We start from the raw sequence: 21,113 nt of genomic DNA on the forward strand, positions 1-21,113 counted from the left end.
TGCTGTGCCCATATATACAGGATAGGAGTAGTAGTACTGTGCTGTGTGCAGATATACAGGATAGGAGTAGTAGTAGTAGTAGTACTGTGCTGTGTCCATATATGCAGAATAGGAGTAGTAGTACAGTACTGTGTCCATATATACAGGATAGGAGTAGTAGTACTGTGCTGTGTCCATAGATACAGGATAGGAGTAGTAGTATTGTGCTGTGTCAATATATACAGAATTGGGGTAGTAGTACTGTGCTGTGCCCATATATTCAGGATAGGAGGAGTAGTACTGTGCTGTGTCCATATATTCAGGATAGGAGTAGTAGTACTGTGTTGTGTCCATATATACAGGATAGGAGGAGTAGTACTGTGCTGTGCCCATATATACAGGATAGGAGTAGTAGTACTGTGCTGTGCCCATATATACAGGATAGGAGTAGTAGTACTGTGTTGTGTCCATATATACAGGATAGGAGGAGTAGTACTGTGCTGTGCCCATATATACAGGATAGGAGTAGTAGTACTATGCTGTGTCCATATATTCAGGATAGGAGTAGTAGTACTGTGCTGTGTCCATATATACAGGATAGGAGTAGTAGTACTGTGCTGTGTCCACATATACAGGATAGGAGTAGTAGTACTGTGCTGTACCCACATATACAGGATAGGAGTAGTAGTACTGTGCTGTGCCTATATATACAGGATAGGAGTAGTAGTACTGTGCTGTGCTCATATATACAGGATAGGAGTAGTAGTACTGTGCTGTGCTCATATATACAGGATAGGAGTAGTAGTACTGTGCTGTGCTCATATATACAGGATAGGAGTAGTAGTACTGTGCTGTGTCTATATATACAGGATAGGAGTAGTAGTACTGTGCTGTGTCTATATATACAGGATAGGAGTAGTAGTACTGTGCTGTGCCCATATATACAGGATAGGAGTAGTAGTACTGTGCTGTGTCTATATATACAGGATAGGAGTAGTAGTACTGTGCTGTGCCCATATATACAGGATAGGAGTAGTAGTACTGTGCTGTACCCATATATACAGGATAGGAGTAGTAGTACTGTGCTGTGTCTATATATACAGGATAGGAGTAGTAGTACTGTGCTGTGCCCATATATACAGGATAGGAGTAGTAGTACTGTGCTGTGTCTATATATACAGGATAGGAGTAGTAGTACTGTGCTGTGCCCATATATACAGGATAGGAGTATTTATTAGGACTTTTATATAAAATATTTGATAAGAGGAGCACTAAACAGTAGAAGAATAACTAAGGAGAGCATGAAATAAAACATAAATAAGTAGGAGCACTGTAAGACTGTATAGATGAAATGATTATTTGGAAATGATATATTATGTAATTAAAGGGAATTATGTCCAATTTAATTTATTAGGTGTATCATATTATTTACTCAGGGGTGTGTATTGTATTGTATTGTAATATACTGAGGAGTCGCAATGCAATATTTGATTTATGGAGAGGGGGCAGTATGGTTTTTGATATGGGGGTATATTTGATATTTGTGTGGAGCACAGTGGGGTCAGTTGTGTCGTGAGTGGTAGATATTATTTAGGAGCACAGAGTAGGACATTGTTATACAAGTGACAATATGCTGTAGTGACGGTGATATTTTTAGTTGCACAGTGTGGAGATGTGCCTCACAGAGATGAAGATATCTGGTGGAAAATTCTTCATTGTTCAGAAAAAAAGGGAGAAATCGTCCTGCAGTTCAGTACTCAAAGGAGAAGATGTGTGACATGTGAGGAACTGAATCCCACTTCTGAGTCTGGTAACTGTAATTGCTAACTATCTAGACTATTTCTATAATGTCAGTACCTTGTTCTTATGTGGTGCAGAGAACATACGGAGGAGGTGAAGGGTTATAGTTCGTTATTCTTATTGGTAAGGTAGTGCTAAGCACAATGCAGCGGTAGCGGTGTGGTGGGCCCCTAGAATCAATTCCTCTGGTGGGCCCCAGGCACCCCAGTCCGACCCTGCTCCCAGGTATATAAATATATATATATATATATATATATGTCCTATAATCTACTAGATGTCCTGTAATGTAATGGCAAAAAAACACATTTGCACCATTTTTTACGGCATCCACTATGGTTTCACTGTGTGGACCACATGACTCACTCCCTGTATTTTCCAGTATGATCACTGGGAGATCAATATAATATTATTAATACAATAATACAATGTATATTATATTATTATCACAATAGTTTGGGATACTTCTACAGAGGGAAATTCTTACACTTTTCTCATAAAGTCCCACAGCACCACCTAGTGGCAATGAGACCTTGTGTATAAAGGGAGCATGAATATTATACCTATGAATAGCAAGAGGTCATCGCCTTAAAGGAAGTCAATGGCAATGAGACATCAGCACATTAGGAGGAGCTGAGCAGATGAACTGAGGATCTGTTTAATTTGTGTGTGAAATTTGCAGAAACCCCAAGGAAGCCCATTTATTATTATAGACATAGGTCTTTTGGGTGCAGTTGGTATCTGTTTACCAGTTCCTGGACTAGACCCAATTCTGAGGGCAGGAACATAGAGCACAGTGACGCTTTAAGTCCCAGGAAACATTAATATAACTGAAAGATCTAATACATATTTATTTGATGCAGCAGAAGTCACCAATGACCTTGCATATCCATACGGCACATGTATCCTTATATCTCAGCTGCCTGTTTTCAAAGCTGTCTGCTGTCGGCACACATTTGTGTTCTTATGGATCTCAGTGGTTTGTTTTTTTCTGGTTGTGTGAGTTTGCACATTTTTTTTTTTTTTTTTTACACTTTTTTGGCACATGTATGGAAGTAAGTAGGGGTGAGTTATACTTCAATTTGTCTCTAATTTGATCAAAAATTTGGGGTGCAGAAGGTGCAAATCAAAGAAAACATTTGTCTTGCAAAGATACATTAGGAACGCTGCAATAGACGCAAACACTCAAGCAAACTTCTCAACACACTGGCGTTGACTCCCATAAAGATGCAAAATAGAAATAGTTAAAACATAGATACATGTCCCCCTAAGACTAGTAATTATAAGTCATATAATTTTGTTTAATCAGTTAATATTCATCATAGTCACCCCACATACAAAGTGCAAGAAAGAAGATGGACTCTCAGCTGTTGTATCATCTACACCTGATCCTTCATTCCTATTACTCAGCCTTTGCCAGAATCCTTGTGTATTTTTGAGCTTGTTGTATACACATGGACTTTCTTTATTTATGAGAATAGTTGGTGGGTTACTATTATTTAACTTTAACTTTTATCTAGTTTTTAGAACAGCTTTGCAAGTAGGAAATCCCCTGGTAGCCATAGTATTGACATAATTCACAAACGATACATAAAGATTCATAGGATTGGAAATCAACAGTTCTACTGCTCAAACAATATTTGCATCGACTCACCATCTATGCAAGTGACAACATGTGAGTTGGATCATTGGGCCACATTTATTAAAACCAGCGCAGTCTGTACTATGTGCAGTTAACTGCTGAGTTTGCAGGGTGCGCCAGATTCATCAAAACTGGCGCAGGCTCTTCTTGAAACTGGTGCCCCCTGCACTGCTCTGGAAGTCTGCACCATTTTTTTTTTGGTACACTTTGTTCATGAATTGTGGTGCATGTCAGAAATAAATTCAGACTAATCAATAACACGCTTATTTAGGTGCACATTTTTTCTGTCTTGTTGGACACAGTGCTGCCGAGACAAAAAATTGGTGCAGATGCTTTATAAATTCATGTACAAGCAGCGTGCACTTTATTTCAGTGCAAAATCATAAACGGTTTAATACATGTGGGCCGCTGTCTTTCCGCTAAGCAACGTCCGGCATATTTGTAAACTTCCTGCTCAGCCGCACCCCCTCCTGCAGAAGAGAATTCCTGAGGGAGGGGTGAGCTGATTTCTCTTCAGCCAGTACCATACAGTCAGCCTCTTTCAATCCTCTTACCACCCCCTTCTCAGGAATGAGAGATGCTGGCTGTGTGACCTGCTGAAGAGAATTCCTCACCGACTAACCTATGGATTGGCCATCAATAAGGTGATAAACAAAAGAGTTCTTAAGTTGTACAGTTTTTGTGATGTGTACATATTTTCCTGTCTGGAAATCTGATTCTAGGAGCAATCAGCCTAATACTGTGACCAGCTATAGGTACAAATGGAGGAAGACTCAAAAGGAGACTTGAAATCAGAATAAAGAATACTGGGGCTTATTTACTAAGGGCCCTGCGACCACATTTTCATCAGGTTTCCCAACTTTTCGGGGATTGTGCCGGGGATTGTGTCACACGCAATCGGATTTTGGCGCATTGGCACGGATTCGGACAAACCGTGGGATTTAACATTTAAATTGTGTCGCAAGGCAAGCCCTTACATGCATCGGGAAGAAGAAGGTGAACTCCGGCAGACCTGAGCGGGGAAGCGACAGATGCAGGATATTGGTCGCGCGCTGGGGGATCGCGCAGGGACTGGTAAGTAAATCTGCCCCATTATCTTCTCTGTTATACCTAGATCCATACAGGCAGCAAACCTTTCAAAGCTGAGAGTTTGTAACAATTGCATACTATAGATATAGCTTGCTATGAGCATAAACTCAGCAGGTGGAATTTCAGGAGGAAGCATGGAAAAAAATTTTAGGACAGGAGAAAGATTTTTACTGCGTATTATGACTCACACACAACACAAAGTATTTTACATAGTCTTCTTAAAAAAAAAGACAAAACATACACATCGCTTAAAGGGAACCTGTCAAAAATGTAGCCTTATAAATCACTTACAATTCTTTTAGTGACCCAAAAAGATTTTACCCATAATCATTTGATGTATGCAAATAAAGGCTCAAGTGTCCATGGGTTGTATACAGGCCATTTTCTTAAAGGCCTACCCTGTTCTTTTGAACACCAAAGAATCTTCATTCATACAGTCTGTTCTCAAAGAGTCTATAAGGGTCAGAACTGTGGTGTGAAAAGTTTATAGAGGTAAATCTTGTTGATAGGTTCCCTTTAAATCCCTCCCACCAGAAGAGATACAACTGAGAGTTACATTGGACATCAGTGGAGTGCAATAGATACTATTTGGATGATCAGGGTCACGTTTTTACAGATTTATCGGCCCAAGGGTAATTGCATCTGTAAGCCCAAGCAGGCTGCATTGTGTCATTGCTCTGGACGCTACAACAATAGTGATACATAGAATAAAACAGCACAGTCTTGAGCACAGGGATGGATTTACTATTTAGACAAGTGTGGCAAATGCATACAGCAGCAAAATATTTAGCAGAGTAGATTTTTTTCTTTCTATATTATTATATTTTTTCCATTTGGTCTTAAAGAAAATCTACTGTCAAAATAAATCATGATAAACCAGGGACACTTACTCGTAGATCCAGGCACAGTGACTGTGGTAATATTGTTCTATTTGTTATTCATGGCTTCTTCCTTCCAATACCAACTTTTGAAATTATGTTAATGAGCCTGAAGGGCTCTGGGGGCGTTAACAGACCCCCTTAGTATAGCAGATTCACAGGATGTTACAATGAGCAGAGTCTCCCCTCCCCCTTATCCCTACCTACTCTGCTCATCTTAACAGCCTATGCAGCTACAGCAGTGAGGGGATCTGGAAATACCTCCCAGGAGCCCTTCAGTCTCTTCAGCATAAAAATAAAAGTTGATTTTAGAAGGAAGGAGGCCATGGATTGCAAATACAAGAAGCTTCCACCAGTCACGGTGCCTGGATCTATCAGTAAGTGTCCCTGATGATGGATTTTGATGATACAGTCATCATGATGGATTTTGATGATAGATTTCCTCTAGCATCTCCCTGAAAGGGGTTGTTCGACTTTATTGAAAACTCTGCAGGAGGGCGTTTTTTTGACTGCCCTAAGAGCCTCCATTGCTGAGAAAAGAACTTTGTTTCCTCCTTTCTTATTGCTGATATAAAGTCAAGAAGGCAGGAGAGCTCAACCATCACCTCCTCATGATTGCTGAGTCCCCTCTGATCCCAGGCTCTTTGCAGTGAAATCCCACGCAAGCGCCTGTGCCTACAGCTACCAGAAGGTGAGACTGAGCGGCCATGAGGAGGCAGAGGAAGCTTGGCGGCATAGTTGAACCCCTTTAATAATAATTATTATTTATATAGCGCCATCAAATTCTGTAGCGCTTTACAAGTCACAGGGGATGTATACAAATATAATATTACATTACAGAGAACAAACAGTCATATGGAACAATAGACCTCCTTGACAGCTCTTATAGGATGTACTTGTTGGACCTGCATCTTTTTCCCTCCTATGTATACTATGTTACTATGAATTTATAACAGCAACATCAAAAGGAAGTATAAAAGTGTTTTTTTCAGCATTAAATGAAATCTACCATTTGTTTTAATCCATTGTGAAGCAAACATACCTTGAGAATGCTGTAGCTACACTGATGCAGAAACACATCTTGTTTAATCTCTGAGCTGAATGGTTTTGCTGAAAAATCAATTATAAAATTATGATAATGAAGCTCTGCCACTCCTGTACTGGGGCTTTGCACTTCTCCTCTCACAGTAGTTATGCACTGCTTCAGCGAATGATGTAATCACTGGGTTGTGTCTTACAGGCAGACGTAACTGATCCAGCTTAGGTTGATTAGTTCTGTCTGGAACTAAGCTTCCCCAACATCCTGAATGTTATAATTGATTTTTGATCAAAAGCACTCAGCACAAGGATTAAACAAGATATGTGCCTGCATCAGTGTAGCTTCATAATGGTTCATAATGCATGAAATCAAATGGTAGATTTCCTTTAAAGCAGCAGTTGGGCAAATAAAGGGTAAAGAATAAGGTACCCCAGTCTTTGGGGCATATCAGGTTCCCTTTAAGAGTGGTTGTAGACTTCCTCTTCCCCCAACACTTACAATGGAGGCCAAAGTTTTCTGATAACTGGATATTATCTTGGAATATATTCACACACAGTAAATAGAAGGTATAGTCTGAACAGCGAGGCACTGGCATAGCAAATTTACACAGTGAAATACTTTGGTTCTCACTTCCATTGTCAGAATCAATATTTTATAAAATAAGTTATAATAAACTCTGACTGTGCCATTACATATTTATAATAATTTAATCCAGGTACTATATATTACTTATAAAGGCAATCTGCAGGCAGGAGGAATTGAGCAGATTCATATCAAGTATTGGGATGAAAAGTCAGTATTTTACTCATTGCTTCAGTGATTGACAACATTCCTTCCATATATCTGGATACAGATAGCTGTCAATCACAGATAGGATCCACCTCCATGACTAGAGAATTAAAAGGGAACCTGTCAGCAGAAATATACCTAATAAACCACTTCCAGAATGATGTTAAGCAGCTGAACACCTTCCAGATCATGTTTCTTTCATGGCTTATGGTGGTGGTATCATCCAGAAAATCAAGTTTGAAGTGAGTGTAAATTTGTTGTATAAAGTCAAGGAGGTGGAGAATAACACCCCTTTACTGTAACTGAAGGTCCTGCACACAGAGACATCGCTAACCAGATTTTCTAAATGGACATCTACCAACAGGAGGAAAGACTGTATGCAAATGAGCCTGAGGGGCTCCAGGCTCCATTAAAACCTATGGAGCCTGCAGCCCTTTACACTAATTTGCATACAGTTCTTCCTGCTGGTGGTAGATGCCCTTTAAGTCTGGTGCATGATGTAAGTCACAGGAGGAGGTGTTCAGAGGCAGGGAGAGCTCAACTTCACTGTTAAACTCTCCACCTCCTTGACCTTATGCTACCAATTTACATTTCACTTTAAAGTTGATTTTCTGGGTGATAGAACCAAGCCCACCAATGAAAGAAACCTGATCTGGAAGGTGTAAAGCTGCTAGACAACATACTGGTAGCAGCAGGGCCGGCTCCAGGTTTAGTAGGCCCCTGGGCAACAGAGCCTTAGTGGGCCCCTTGTTAGTGAACTCATGTGGCGGCATTAAAAATTCATAAAGTATTATTTACTATATACAGCGCTCTCCCTCACCAGATGCTGCCAGACTGCTTGGGACTAAGATTCAGCCATGTTGATCCCCCTAGCAGCTCTGGGCCCCGGCACCTGCCCAGGTATGCCCGGTGCGGCACCAGCCCTGGGTAGTGTTTATTAGGCCAGTTTCTGATGACAGGTTCCCTTTAATCAAAGTCCCTCATGAATAACATACTAATGATATTTTAGGTTTTCCTATTAAACTACATATCTCTCTACTCAGCTCCTCCTGATCTGTAACAAACTACATAGCAATTACATGGTGACAGCAGGTTCACTTTAAACATCAAACATCAAATGCATCACAACAGAGGCAGCCATTCATCAGGTTGGAACTTGCTCCAGTTTTTAAGAGTGAACTATGAGCTCCTTAGATTTCTTTTGTAGATCAGATTTAGTAAAGTGGCTTAGACAACTTGATAAATGTTGTACATGTCGTGCAAAAGTTGAAAATTTGGCGCAGCTTGTTCCCAAGTTATTCCTAAAGTGGATTTGCCCCTACATTTGCAATCCTTTAGAAAAGTCTTTTGAAAAAATTTGGAGTAAGTCAGAGCTAAAAAGAGAAGGGGGTTGGCTAAAAGTCACAAAATAGTGACAAATTTGGTGCAGATGCGACAATCATAATATGTTCTGAAGACAGAAAACCGAAGTAACAGGAATGAATGGTTACCCAATAGCGAGTCCCCTGATCTGAACCCCATATGACTGGACTGAACTCATTTTTTCCTGACTGCACTCGCTCGGGGGCAAGCAGCATTAGGCTAAGCTAAATTATCCAATTCCTAAAAACAATAAAATATAGGTTTTAATCTCGTATATTTCGTATGGTGTTCTTTTTTAAAATAATAGCTGTGCCGTGACTGGTTGCTTTTGGTTTCATATAGTTTTATAAATCTGCCTCAATGTCTTCACAAGCCAACACAGACATATAATATTGTCCCACCACAGTAAATCATTTGGAGGATCTACATTCTGTATGTTCTCATTTATCCTAAAGGATCCTGTTATCATTGTATTATTGATACACTCTAATTAACTCTATTACTAAATTCTAATAGGGTATTTATGAATAAAACCTTAACTGTCCCAATCAGAGATGGAAAGCTTTCAGATCAGCTTCCGGTTGGGTGAGAGCTTTGTGGCATGTTCTGTTTCGTAGTATGGAATCACCAGAAGATCCTGGTGGACCAGGTTAGACGTTGTTTGGCCTACGAAATGACTACCTCTATTGTGCACATTAATGGGGTTGGCCACCTTTAGGAAAGTTTAACAGGGTAAGTGGGTGACTCTAATAGGTTCACTTATATATTAAACTTCCCATTTTAAACCATCCCTAGAGCCACTGGTCACATGATCCGCAGAGCAGGGACTTTTGGTTAGATCCCATTTCCATTTAGCCTCTGGCAGATGGATGGGCTGTGAAGCCATTAGTGTCTGAATGCTCCCTCCGTCATAACCACTGATTGGTTGGAGGAGCATGACCCTCCCACCCACTATTAGATTATAATGTAGGCGGTCTGGATGGTAGCCAGGGGCCCAAGCCTTTTAGGGGGCCTAAACCATTCACTACCTAAACCATTCATCAAATATTATATTTAGTGAAAAACATACTACATTTGTTTCTGTTCTCAATTCGCATATATGCAAGAGCCATTTCAGGATCTTTTGAAGGTCCTCCAAAGGTCCTGAAACCGCAGATTGAAAGCAGGCAGAAGGGACCTACATTCCCCATGAAGCTTGGTTCTAGTACCATATGTAGGAAGTCATTCCAGACTTGTAATGGCAATAATATTCATACAGCCCACGACCCATGGTAGTCTTACTCTGCTCCTGTTCCAACCACTCATAGGGGGCAGTAATGACAGAGCGGGATACAGACTCTAATGACTACAAAGCCCCTCTGGCTCCCTGAAGCCAGTAGGACACAGAACGTTACAGAAAGTCCCGAATTCTGCTGGCTGGCATCCGCCGCTCTCAAAGTTTCCCAGAAAAGTTAAGTAAAACATGGGCGACCCTATCAGGATTTGACCCTGTTAATCTTTCTTCTAGGTGGCCATCCCCTTTACTGCAAGAGATATTCTATAAGAAAATAAAATATTGTATTACAAACTAAAAATTCTAATTTCTTGAGAACATCACAGTCATATGTGTACCTGAACTATAGTATAATATTTTAATATGCAGATGATTTGGAAGAGCTACTGATATGAGCCTTTAATTTTGTCCAAGATAATCTGTCCCATTTTCATGATTTTTCTGGCATTATAGCCATGATCTTCTCTTTCAGTCTCCTACATGTCCAAGTCAAAGCGGCCTACAGCCTGCAAACACTGTACATGAATGATCTGACCAAGAAAATAAAAAGTCTTTATCCCCTGTCCCTTAGACATAACCAACCCCAAGGAAGAAGGCTTCTATAGACTGCCCTAACAATGATCAGGGGGCCTTCTATCTGGAGTCCATGCATTGGCTCCATCACTTCTTGTAAAACAGAATCAAGTTTGCTTGCAAGGATAAGAGGGCATGTTATTGTTGAAGTGCATTCTCAGCCGGGTGGCACAATGTCACAGTTCCGCTCAGTCGGCGCCATTGGCAATTTCTTGCAGTAGATTTTCTAAACTTGAGATGCGTTTCTCTTGTGACTCCACAGTTGCTCGCAAGTACTTGATTTCTTCCAAAAGATCTTCTAGGGAGACTCTCTGTAGAAGGAAAACAGAACATACAACATGTTCTAAATTATTTGTATATTAAAAAAAAAAAAATCCACCATATTTATGGCGCCAACGTTTGAATACAGTGATCAAATACACAACTCTTTAACCTTAAAGGGGTTGTATCAAGTCAGTACATTATCCCCTTTCCATGGGACAGAGGATAACAAACTGATCAGAAAGGATCTGACTGCTTGGATCCCAACTGATCATGAGAATGGATCCCTTGTCAATCCAGAGAACAGGGATCCTCTTCTCACAAATGTGTGGACCAGCAGTTTTATCATATGTCCTGTGTCATCATTCAATACTATGATAGTGTCAGAAATTGCTGGGCACAGTGCTCGGGTATCTCCAGCACTCACATAGGCAGTTAATGGGAGTACAAGAGATACCAGATTGCTGTGTTTAGCACTTTCTGACACTTCCATACCATTGAATGGCACATGCTCATCCTGGTCCACCCATTAGTGACAATGGGACCCCCATTCTCTGGAATGATTGGGGTCTCACCAGTTGGACCCTCACAGATCATCTGTAGGACCCTAACAGATCAGCCTGTTATCCGCTATATACTGTGGATAGGGGATAACTTGCTAACTTTGTACAACCTCTTTAATACAAAATCTGTAACATATCTATAGTATCTAGTAAAGGGGTATTGGGTCTAAGTCTTTTATGTGTATTACTGTGATTTTTAGACAAGTGAAGAACTTACCGAGAAGCCAGTTTCACAGGAAGAGTAACTTCTACGTGGCCCAGTGGGTGGTTTGTTGTCCAGAATGTTTTTCTTGGTGACTTTAAGTTCCCTGTTCTTCACAGGAACATAGCCATCCCTGAGTGATACCAATATGGGGTCAGCAGTCTGTCCTGCAAACCATTCGTCGGCTTCAAGAGCTGGTTCAGGCCCAGGAGTGTCTGGATACAGATCATCCTGGAAGAGGTCTGACTGTAAGAACGAAAAAATACCAGTGTTATTAAAACGACTCCAGACTCTTATATTTGTTTTAATGTGTGAACAGTAAAGCATAACTAAACTTTTAAGCTAATTGCATAAATCAATAGTGCAAATGATAATAGTAAACTTTGTAATATACTTTATTAAAGAAATCTGTCCCTGTTTCCTTCTTTTTCCTCTGCCTTTCTTCCTTATTTTAGGAGCTCCTGTAAATCAGCTTTCCGTCCTGTATCCACTGACAGCTGAGAGATCAAGGAACCTGATAACGTTTCTAATGACTTAAAGGGGTTGACCATGTATCTTGTATTGTGTGAGTGACAGGATATTAGATAAGAGGAGAGAGGAAGAGACAGCAATCCAAATCCTGCACGTTAGTTCATATAATTTGGTGCTTTCAGCCAAAGGTTCTGGTACATGAACCTGTAGTCCGGGACATCGATGGAGGAAGCCACAGCACAACAGGAATTCCAAAGAATGAAGGCTTTATTCACATAGAAGGCATAAGATTAGCGCCGTTTCGATTCGATCGAAACGTCGCAAATCTTATGCCTTCTATGTGAATAAAGCCTTCATTCTTTGGGATTCCTGGTGTGCTGTGGCTTCCTCCATCGATGTCCCAGGATATTAGATAATTTACCAATATACATCAATCAAAAGTTCTGCACCACTTTCTTGATATGTAAAGTTAACCCTCTTGTCTTTTGCCTCATCAGCCAGAGATTCCTGTCCATAAAATGGCTGCAGGTGGTGGGTCATGTGATCTATATCTGTCCAAAAACAATCGCCCTGCCAAGACTATATGAAGGCTATATTCATTAATATAAGATTAAGGTCTTGGCAGGGCGATTGGTTATGAACAGTTGGGGATCACATGATCTTCCATCTGCAGCCATACAAATACAAACAGATGATGCAAATGATTTGATACATGTCAGTGCCGATAGCAGATGGAAATACATTTTTAGTGGAAAAATAAACATAAGTATGAGCTACAGAAGTCTATCCATCACCTTTCTTGGAACGGTCATAACAATGGGTTCACATTTTCTTTCATGCAGTTTGTAGAATCTGTAGAGAATTCAATTAAATAATCAGAATAAAGAAATAAAATTAATACACAAAACACAACAATAACACATGTCCTATGACAGTGATGGGGAACCTTTTAGAGACAGAGTGCTCCAGCTACAACCAAAATCCATTAATTTACTGTGCCAATATGGCATTTTAAGCAGTAACTGCTACCTGTTCTTCCACATCTTTCAATCGTATTGGCCGCCTGAGGCCACCAATACAGTTGAAAGAAGGAGGGCAAATTCAGACTATCATTGTAGCCTCTCTCCAGGGTCACTCTGTACAGAAAGAATGGTGGGTCCAGCAGGAGGGGATAATGCACTTCTTTCAGCACCTTCTCACTTCTTGGCAGTTGCAAACAGCCAAGGAAGTGTCGCTGTAAAATAGCGCTGAGAGCAGCATCTCTTAAGTTGCCTGGGACTGCAGGAATATTTGATGGTTTTGTTTTTGTTTGGTGAACTCTGTCCTGGGGCGACGGCCTGAGTGCCCACAGAAAGGGCTCTGTGCCATAGGTTCGCCACCACTGTCTTATGATGTAGAAGTAACCACCCTGAGCATAACAATAACACATGTCCTATGATATATTCCTATAGAAGTAACCACCCTGAACACAACATTTGTTGTTCCATTGCAAACTTGGGCAATCAATTTGCAAAGGAAACTGAGTCCGTGTATATGAGTCCATAGAATTGTATATGTCCTCTTACTATCCATTCATATGTCCTCCTACTATCCATGTGCATGTGTTTTTCCCTATAATCTTCATCCTGAAGTCTGTGTCCAATTTTTTTACCTTGCAATTTCACATTTGCTGACATCCAAGCCCCTCTTGGGCATGAAACCCATTCCTCTTTGGGGCTCCTTGCTGCTGTAGGTACTTAAGTAATGGACAAAGGGTGCCTCTCCGGTGATTTCAAAGTAACGAATACTACTGTCACCCTGAAAGAAAAGCGTTACAGTCTAGTTTATTCTGTAGAACACGGCAATAATTGTCCGGGAACATTTTCTTATAGATAACTGAGGAGCACAGATAGATACTTTTCTCTCTTCCCACTCCCGTCCAGCGGCGTCATCGCCTCCCACTGTGGGGGGTCTCTATTTACAGCGGCTGCAGTGCCATCCCAACCACGAGTGGATGCTTGCTACTACCTGAAACTAAAGCCCCTTTCACACTTGCGTTTTCACGTGCAATTTCTGTGCCTGCTCTTGACGTTCCAAACTCGCATTGTTTACAATAGGCATGTTCTTATTTACACTTTTGCATTTTACTCGCGTTTTTTAACGATCCATTGCAAGTGCAATGCCTTATATATGGATGGGTTGCTAGGTGATGTGAAAAAAAGGCAGGAGGTGTCATGTGGGAACCAATTAAAGAATCGTCTGATTTGAAACATGCACACTATGGGATTCTGGGAAATATGCAAAAACGCAGCAAAAATGTAAACACCACCGTTCAGGCAGGTTCTGTGTATGTGGAAGTAATGTGTTTATGGATGGCAGCCAGGGCCTGAGATTTGTAATAATTTTTTAGCAAAACTACTCATTTCAGGAATTAAACAAGATATGTTTCTGCATCAGTGTAGCTACAGAATTCTCAAGGTATGTTTGGTTCACAATACATAAAAGCAAAGGAACCCCATGAAGTGGAATATAAGATATACATACGTACCTTGCCACAGAGATAGACTACACTAGAGTCAGGGTCATAGAAGGGAAGCAATACTCCATTACTGGTGTCCATTTCTTGTAAGGCAATAGGTTCATCGAAGTTACTCTAGACAGTACAGATGTTATGTAAATGCCAAAGCAGTGAAAACGTTAACATATTTTAATATGAATAATAAAACAGAATGAGAACACATTAATAAATATGATCAAGTACAAAGTACTAAAAGTCACCTCATTTGAACGTGGCTGTACCCCAAATCAATTTGTTGTTTTCGTTTTAATCCATACACCTTTTTAAAAGACCACCACCAGAAGCTTACTAGTCAATTAACTCTTACTAGCCAAGGGGGTGGTAACCTTTAATTTTCATGCAGTACAAAGAGACTTGTCCCTAAAGAAAATACAAGGTTACCCCCCCCCTTTCCTAGCAAGCGCTTATACAAACAGATCAGGTGTACAACCCCCAGAAAATTACGGTTTTCATTTAGTATTTTGTACTTGGCTAGAGATCCTCTGGAAGCGGGTCATACATGTTATATATAGCCAGGGCCACATCTGTCATAAGGCGATATGAAAAGCTTGCCTCAGGCAGCAGATGGCAGAACCCTGATGGGGGCGGCAGAATGACAGATTAAAATGTTGGCGATTGATGATGCCCTGTATGCTGTGGAGGATATCAATATTCACCTGAGGCAGCAAAACAGCTAGAATTGGCCATGTAAATATCTATTGGCCTTTATTTCTACAGATTTTGTTGTGCCCTTTATAAACCTGGTGAAACAAGTTCCCAACATAGAGAAGGGAGAAAGCTGTGGCGAAACAAGTTACAAACATAGAGAGGGGAGAAAGCTGCAGTAGAAGAAGTATTATTCCCCTCAACATCAGTCCGACCCCTTACATAGGAGCATGCAGTGGGCCAGCCATGGTTTGTTGGTTGGTCCACAGCAATCGGTGCATACAGTTGACATAGAGCACATCTAATGTGTATGACCAGCTTGAAAGAGGTAAACTTTTCTGATTTTATTTTCTGATTTTAATTTCTGATGTTATTTATTGCAGCACTAATAAAAGTTGCTTTTCTAACGTATTAAAATTTTTAAAAAGGTTAGGCTCCCAATAAAGTAAGACAAAAATACATGCTAGTGCACAAGAGATGTCCTTAATATGAGCATCAGCATTGTCTGGCTGGGTCATTGCATTCCAGCTGAATTCCATTGCAGCATATCTAAGTGTTACATCAATTTTATATTTAGAGATGACTGCAACTTGGTTGGGAAACAGCAAATAAATACATGCTGATTGACAACTACTAATAGCATCTATTAGAGGAGCTCTCATTCATCTTTCTGAGGACCCTGAATGGCATATAAATGTATATTCTTAATATCGATCATCAAAATCCATCGCGATAAACTAGGGACACTCATAGATCCAGGCACAGTGACTGTGGTAATCTTCTCATATTTGTAATGACCTTCCTTGTAAATGTGACGTTTAAAATTATGCTAATGAGCCAGAAGAGTCCTGGGGCGTAAGCAGAACCCCTCCTGTAGCTTCACAGGCTGTTACTGTAAGTGCAGGAGCACTTACCTCTCCCACAGCAGGTAGTTGGAGGAGGGAAGTTCTCAGTGAACAGAGGGAGACAGTGTAAATGCCAGTGAAGCCAGATCACAGAGGGGCTGTGGTAATGCATCCCAGAGCCCTTCTGGCTCATAAGCATAATTTTAAAAGTTGATTTTACAAGGAAGGAGGCCATGGATAACAAATACAAGAAGATTACCATAGTCACAGTACCTGGATCTATGGGTAAGTATCCTTGTTTTATCCTGATGGATTTTGATGGGAGATTTCCCTAAAGGGTCTGTAATATAGACAAATGAAGTAAGATATTTGCAGCTGAGGCCCCAGGCAGAACAGTTACTCTTGGAGGACCACCATTATGGAATTAGGAGCTTGCCCATGATGTGGGGCTGCATCAAATATATCCAATATTTCTATCAAACTGCTTTAACACAGAACTCACATTGCAAAATGTCACTTCTATTCTTTCATTTACAGACTTGAACACTGCCCCCCCCTTTAAGTGGGGCCACCCACAGTATTGAGGCTCCATTTATAGTAATGCATTGTGAATGTATATACAATGGAGAAATCATATATTCCTGTCATTGTAACATTCACTGATTAAATTCTGTTATTTTACCACTGTTATTGTGGCACCAAAATCCATATATAAAAGATCACAGCTTATTAGGATTGAATTAGTATAGTATATGCAGCATATATTATATGTATATTTCTACTACTATCACACATCTAACATGTCTATATACATCATGCTGACACACTGCAATCTAAAACCAGAATTTACACTGCTATTATCTACTGTTAGCATAAGATCATATTCAGAATGAAGGACATATCGCTAAGGAGCGCTGCTATCTTCCACGGGCAGCAGCTAATCTAAAGAGCTAAAGCTAAAGAGGCAGTAGTGGAAACGTGTGAGGCCTATTATAAGATATTATATTACCTTTCTGTGGAGTGGAAGTGTTTGCAGGTTCACACTGGGAAATATGCAAATACATTTTCCAGATTAGGACAAAGAACACTGTATAGGGGGCTGCCTTACAAGGTAGCAAAAGAGGCAATGTTTTCGCTTGCCCCATCCTGGAAAACTTATCTGCATATTTCCCAGAATCCCATAGTGGAGCATCAATGGCTGCAAGGCGGCCTTAATTGCCAAGGTCTCCATAAGTAGACTCTTCTAGGACTCCCCAACTATAATGTACAAGTTATAGTAGTGGAATTACGGCTCTTCTTAGTGCGCTGGCTCCTTAGGCTCTGCCCACTTAGAAGAGCCGGCTCTTCTGTCTCCTGAACCCCTCCCTAGTAAATATATAACAGAGAGCCGCGGGCCAGTCAATTATCCCACCCTACTCCACTTTTAACCTGATTGTATCGGGTTAAAGAGGGTGTGTTGAGCCGGTTAGGGTGTGGCTAAGTGAGACTCATGACATTCACAAACAAGAGCTGGCCCATCACTAGGACTGACATTGTCCAATCCATTGTGTCAGGACCAGGCTGTTTAGGGAGAGACCCCTTTGACAAGGTAATTTATTCATACATTTCCAGATGGAACAACACCTGGAAAAAAAGATACTTCAGAATTGTTCAAATGTAGCACAGAAAAATGTACTAAAATAGACATAAAAATAAAATTCCCTAGAGCTACAAAGATGCTAATATATATTGGAAACCTGCTTAATCTATGTGTCACTATCTGGAGACGTAGTGGTACATTTATGACCTTATGCTTTGGAAACAGTGACAATAGCAATGAAATTCCCAAATCTGCCATTACCGGGTCCCATAAGCCCAGCTCTCTCTGACTCATCCGAGTAAAGCCCGTTGTAAAGATATTTCCATCTCTGGTAAAGATGGCTCGCATAGGTCTCATCCCCTCGTGGGGGGCAAGTTTTTCCTGTGAATGGGAGGAGGTAAGGTGGAAAACAAATTGGTCATAACATTTTTATAGACACAAAGGCTCACTGTCCTGGCAAAGAGCACAAGACAGTATGTTACTGGCTTCTAATTCTCTGCAGCTATAGTTACCAAGGTGACCCTAGATGAAAGTCCTGTAGATGTGTCAGCTACCCAGATATCTGCCAACATGTACTGACCATGATGTCCACATTGTACAAACATCGCACAAAATAAACCCAGCCAATCATGTTTCAGAAAAGGTAAAGATCAGTTACATGGTGTTTCCAACATCTAAGGGAGCCGAGCTGTCACCAACATATGAGGGTAACAGAGGATTCTCCAAACTGTGTCCAAATTTATAGATAGCTCTCCATTTTGATACTTTACCTTTCATTAATATCATTGTAATTTCAAAAGCCAGCAGATAAGTGAATATTGAATTTGAACGTTGGAATCATTTTTCCTTGGAAATTTATGAGCATGGAATGTAAGTCTTTTGGTCAATGGAACATTTGCAGCCACCTTAAAATTTGTCAATGCAGCCTAATGTACAATTTTACTTTATGATTCGCCTTCTTTATGTTATAGAGCAGAAGAAGCTGAGCAGATAAATATACAAAGGTCTGAGAGAAAAGTATCTGTATAACTTGTAACTTGAAGCTTATTGAAACCCTTTTACTTTCTTTCCCTTTGGGTCCAATGGGTAAAACAATTAATCACCTTAAAGGAAACCTACCATGAGGAATCTACCATCAGAAGTAGATGTGATGGTAGATTCCACCTGCCTCTGCCCTAATATAAAATTTACTAATCCTCGAACCTAACCTAACTTGTTAAAAATGTTATTTTAGTAATATGTAAATTAGCTTCGAAGGCTACTTGGGCGTGGACTAGCCTCAGCTCCAAGTGCCCGGCCAGGCTAGTACACACCCCATAGTCTCTGCAGTTAATAGACAGATATATCTACTATCCACAAGATAGGGGATAACATGCTGATAAGAGAGTTTCCGAATGTTGGGACACACTCTGATCACAAAAACAGGACTCCCAGCAAATTGGAGAGTGGGTGTCCCATTCTAAAAAATGGGTGGAGCCATACGAGCAGAATGTGCCCTGGTGCTCTATTCAATCATAACGGAGTGTTGGAAATTGCAGAGCACAAAACTTGGCTATTGTCGACGTGAATCTAACATGAAAAATTGGTCCAGATTTGTAGGCAGCTTTTTCATCTTGAGGAGTCTTACTGGCTTAAAAATCAGGCTTTGGTCTACTTTATTAATAGGAAGTCCTAGAAACATAGGGAAACACTTATCATGCGCCAGTATTCGTGGCCCTGCTTGGCGTAGAATTTCACTCTTACCAGTGACCCGTGGGGCTTGAATGATTTCAAGGCTATAGCGAGTTTGCAGGTGCAGGGCAGGAACTCTTTCTGCCGGTCCCCTCCACCACCAATCGCACCAATATTCACGACCCTCTATACAAACTTGGCCTAGTGGTGGCATAAAGGGGGAAATAATCAAAATTCCTGGCGGTTTGCTAGATTTTTTTTGTCAAGCTCCAACTGTCTGCAAGTGAACAGTACCATTAATTTCGGCAACCAATATTCTAAATAGATTTTTTCTTATATTTTAAAACATTTCTTGGTTTTTAGAAAAAACGATGCTTCATCCTATTTATACATTCAAAAGGTTTAACTTGGTGGAGGTAACAAAAGTTCCTCTTCAAGTTTCAATAGGTGGTGATACAACCTACAACTTAAAATTTATAACCCCCCCTCCAATAAAAAACAAACAATCTGCTCAACGTCCTCATCTCAATAACATGGTCTCAGTGGATTGCGTAACATTTGTATGGTGACAGGTTCCCTTTAATAATATGACTGTCCCAAACTTTGAAGCTTTACTAGATTTAATTCCAAAATGTAATGTCTCTTGCCACCTTGGTATCTGTGCAGTCCTTAGGAGGTCAGTAAAATAGAAATAAGAGAAATATAAGGTATAATAAATAATCATGCAGAACACCTTCTCATACCGGATCCCACAGAGCCAGCTGCCGTTCACTCATCTTGCTGAAACCAGTGGTGAATATTTTGCCATCAGAGAGAAATATGGACTTGACCGGCCGAGCCCCTTCATGTGCCCCACTTTTTTCCTAGTTTTTTGGGGTTAGCAGGTTAAGGTGTCCACAGCAAATTGAAAACACAAACGTGCATTAGGATTAGTGTCACACTATGCCTCACGTCACCTCAAGAAATACACACTTTAGTAAGTATAAGTTATATTTTTTATGTTTGCAAACGTCATAAAAGTTTATTCAAGAGTTTAAAACAAAGTATCAAGATGTAGAGATGAGCAAATCTTCAAAGATTCAATTTGTAGAATTTTGTCAAATTTTTTAACAATATTAGAGATGAGCGAGTATACTCGTCCGAGCTTGATGCATCGAGCATTTAATTAAGAAAAGACAGTGAAGAACAGTGAAGAATACAATGAAAACAGTGAACACAGTGAACACAGGATTATTTAAGTGAAGAATACAGTGAAAGAACACAGTGAAGAACACATTGCAGATGTTCAGAATATCTGCTAACTTAGTCGAAGACACGAGCGCTGAACGGTGGAGGAGCGGAGCGGGGGCTGGAGCGAAATGGAGCGGGCATCACGGAGCGGAGGCTGGATCAGGCATGCAGGAGCATAGGCTGGAGCGGGCATGGAGGAGCGGAGCGGAGCTGGAGCAGGCATGGAGGAGCGGAGCGGGGGTTGGAGCGAAATGGATCGGGCATGGAAAAGAGGAGCGGGGGCTGAAGTGGAGGCTGGAGCGAAGTGGGCTGGAGCAGGACCAACAGGCCGACCCCCACAGCCCAGCCCGAGCACAGAAAGAACACAGTGCAGAACACATTGCAGATGTTCCGTACATCTGCTAACTTATTGGAAGACTCGCGCTGAATGGTGTTCTTCACAATAGTATTTGAAGAACATTATGTGTAAATAACACATTGCAGATATATGGAAACATCTGCAATGTGTTCTTCACACATATTGTTCTTCATATACTATTGTGAAGAACACCGTTCAGCGCGAGTCTTCCAATAAGTTAGCAGATGTACGGAACATCTGCAATGTGTTCTGCACTGTGTTCTTTCAATGTGTTCTTTCAGTGAAAACATCTGCAAACATCTGCAATGTG

General features: G+C 40.7%; 1 protein-coding gene across 2 annotated transcripts in view; it reads right to left on the reverse strand.

Annotated features, from left to right (window-relative positions):
* Positions 1-5,230: 5,230 nt before the first annotated feature.
* CORO6 (coronin 6) overlaps positions 5,231-21,113 on the reverse strand; it is a 64,027-nt gene continuing 48,144 nt past the window's right edge. The window contains exons 6-11 of one of the 2 annotated variants that reach the window (XM_072138340.1): positions 19,959-20,078; positions 14,446-14,550; positions 13,570-13,715; positions 12,713-12,770; positions 11,463-11,693; positions 5,231-10,732 (exon numbers count right to left, since the gene is read on the reverse strand). In XM_072138340.1, the coding sequence (XP_071994441.1) occupies positions 10,610-10,732; positions 11,463-11,693; positions 12,713-12,770; positions 13,570-13,715; positions 14,446-14,550; positions 19,959-20,078 (783 nt within the window). In that variant the 3' untranslated portion in view covers positions 5,231-10,609. Of the gene's footprint in view, positions 10,733-11,462; positions 11,694-12,712; positions 12,771-13,569; positions 13,716-14,445; positions 14,551-17,805; positions 17,926-19,958; positions 20,079-21,113 lie in introns of both variants that reach the window. The other variant, XM_072138338.1, reaches the window with a different exon arrangement.

This window comes from Engystomops pustulosus, chromosome 2, assembly GCF_040894005.1.
Source record: "Engystomops pustulosus chromosome 2, aEngPut4.maternal, whole genome shotgun sequence".
In the NCBI taxonomy this organism is placed as follows: domain Eukaryota; kingdom Metazoa; phylum Chordata; class Amphibia; order Anura; family Leptodactylidae; genus Engystomops; species Engystomops pustulosus.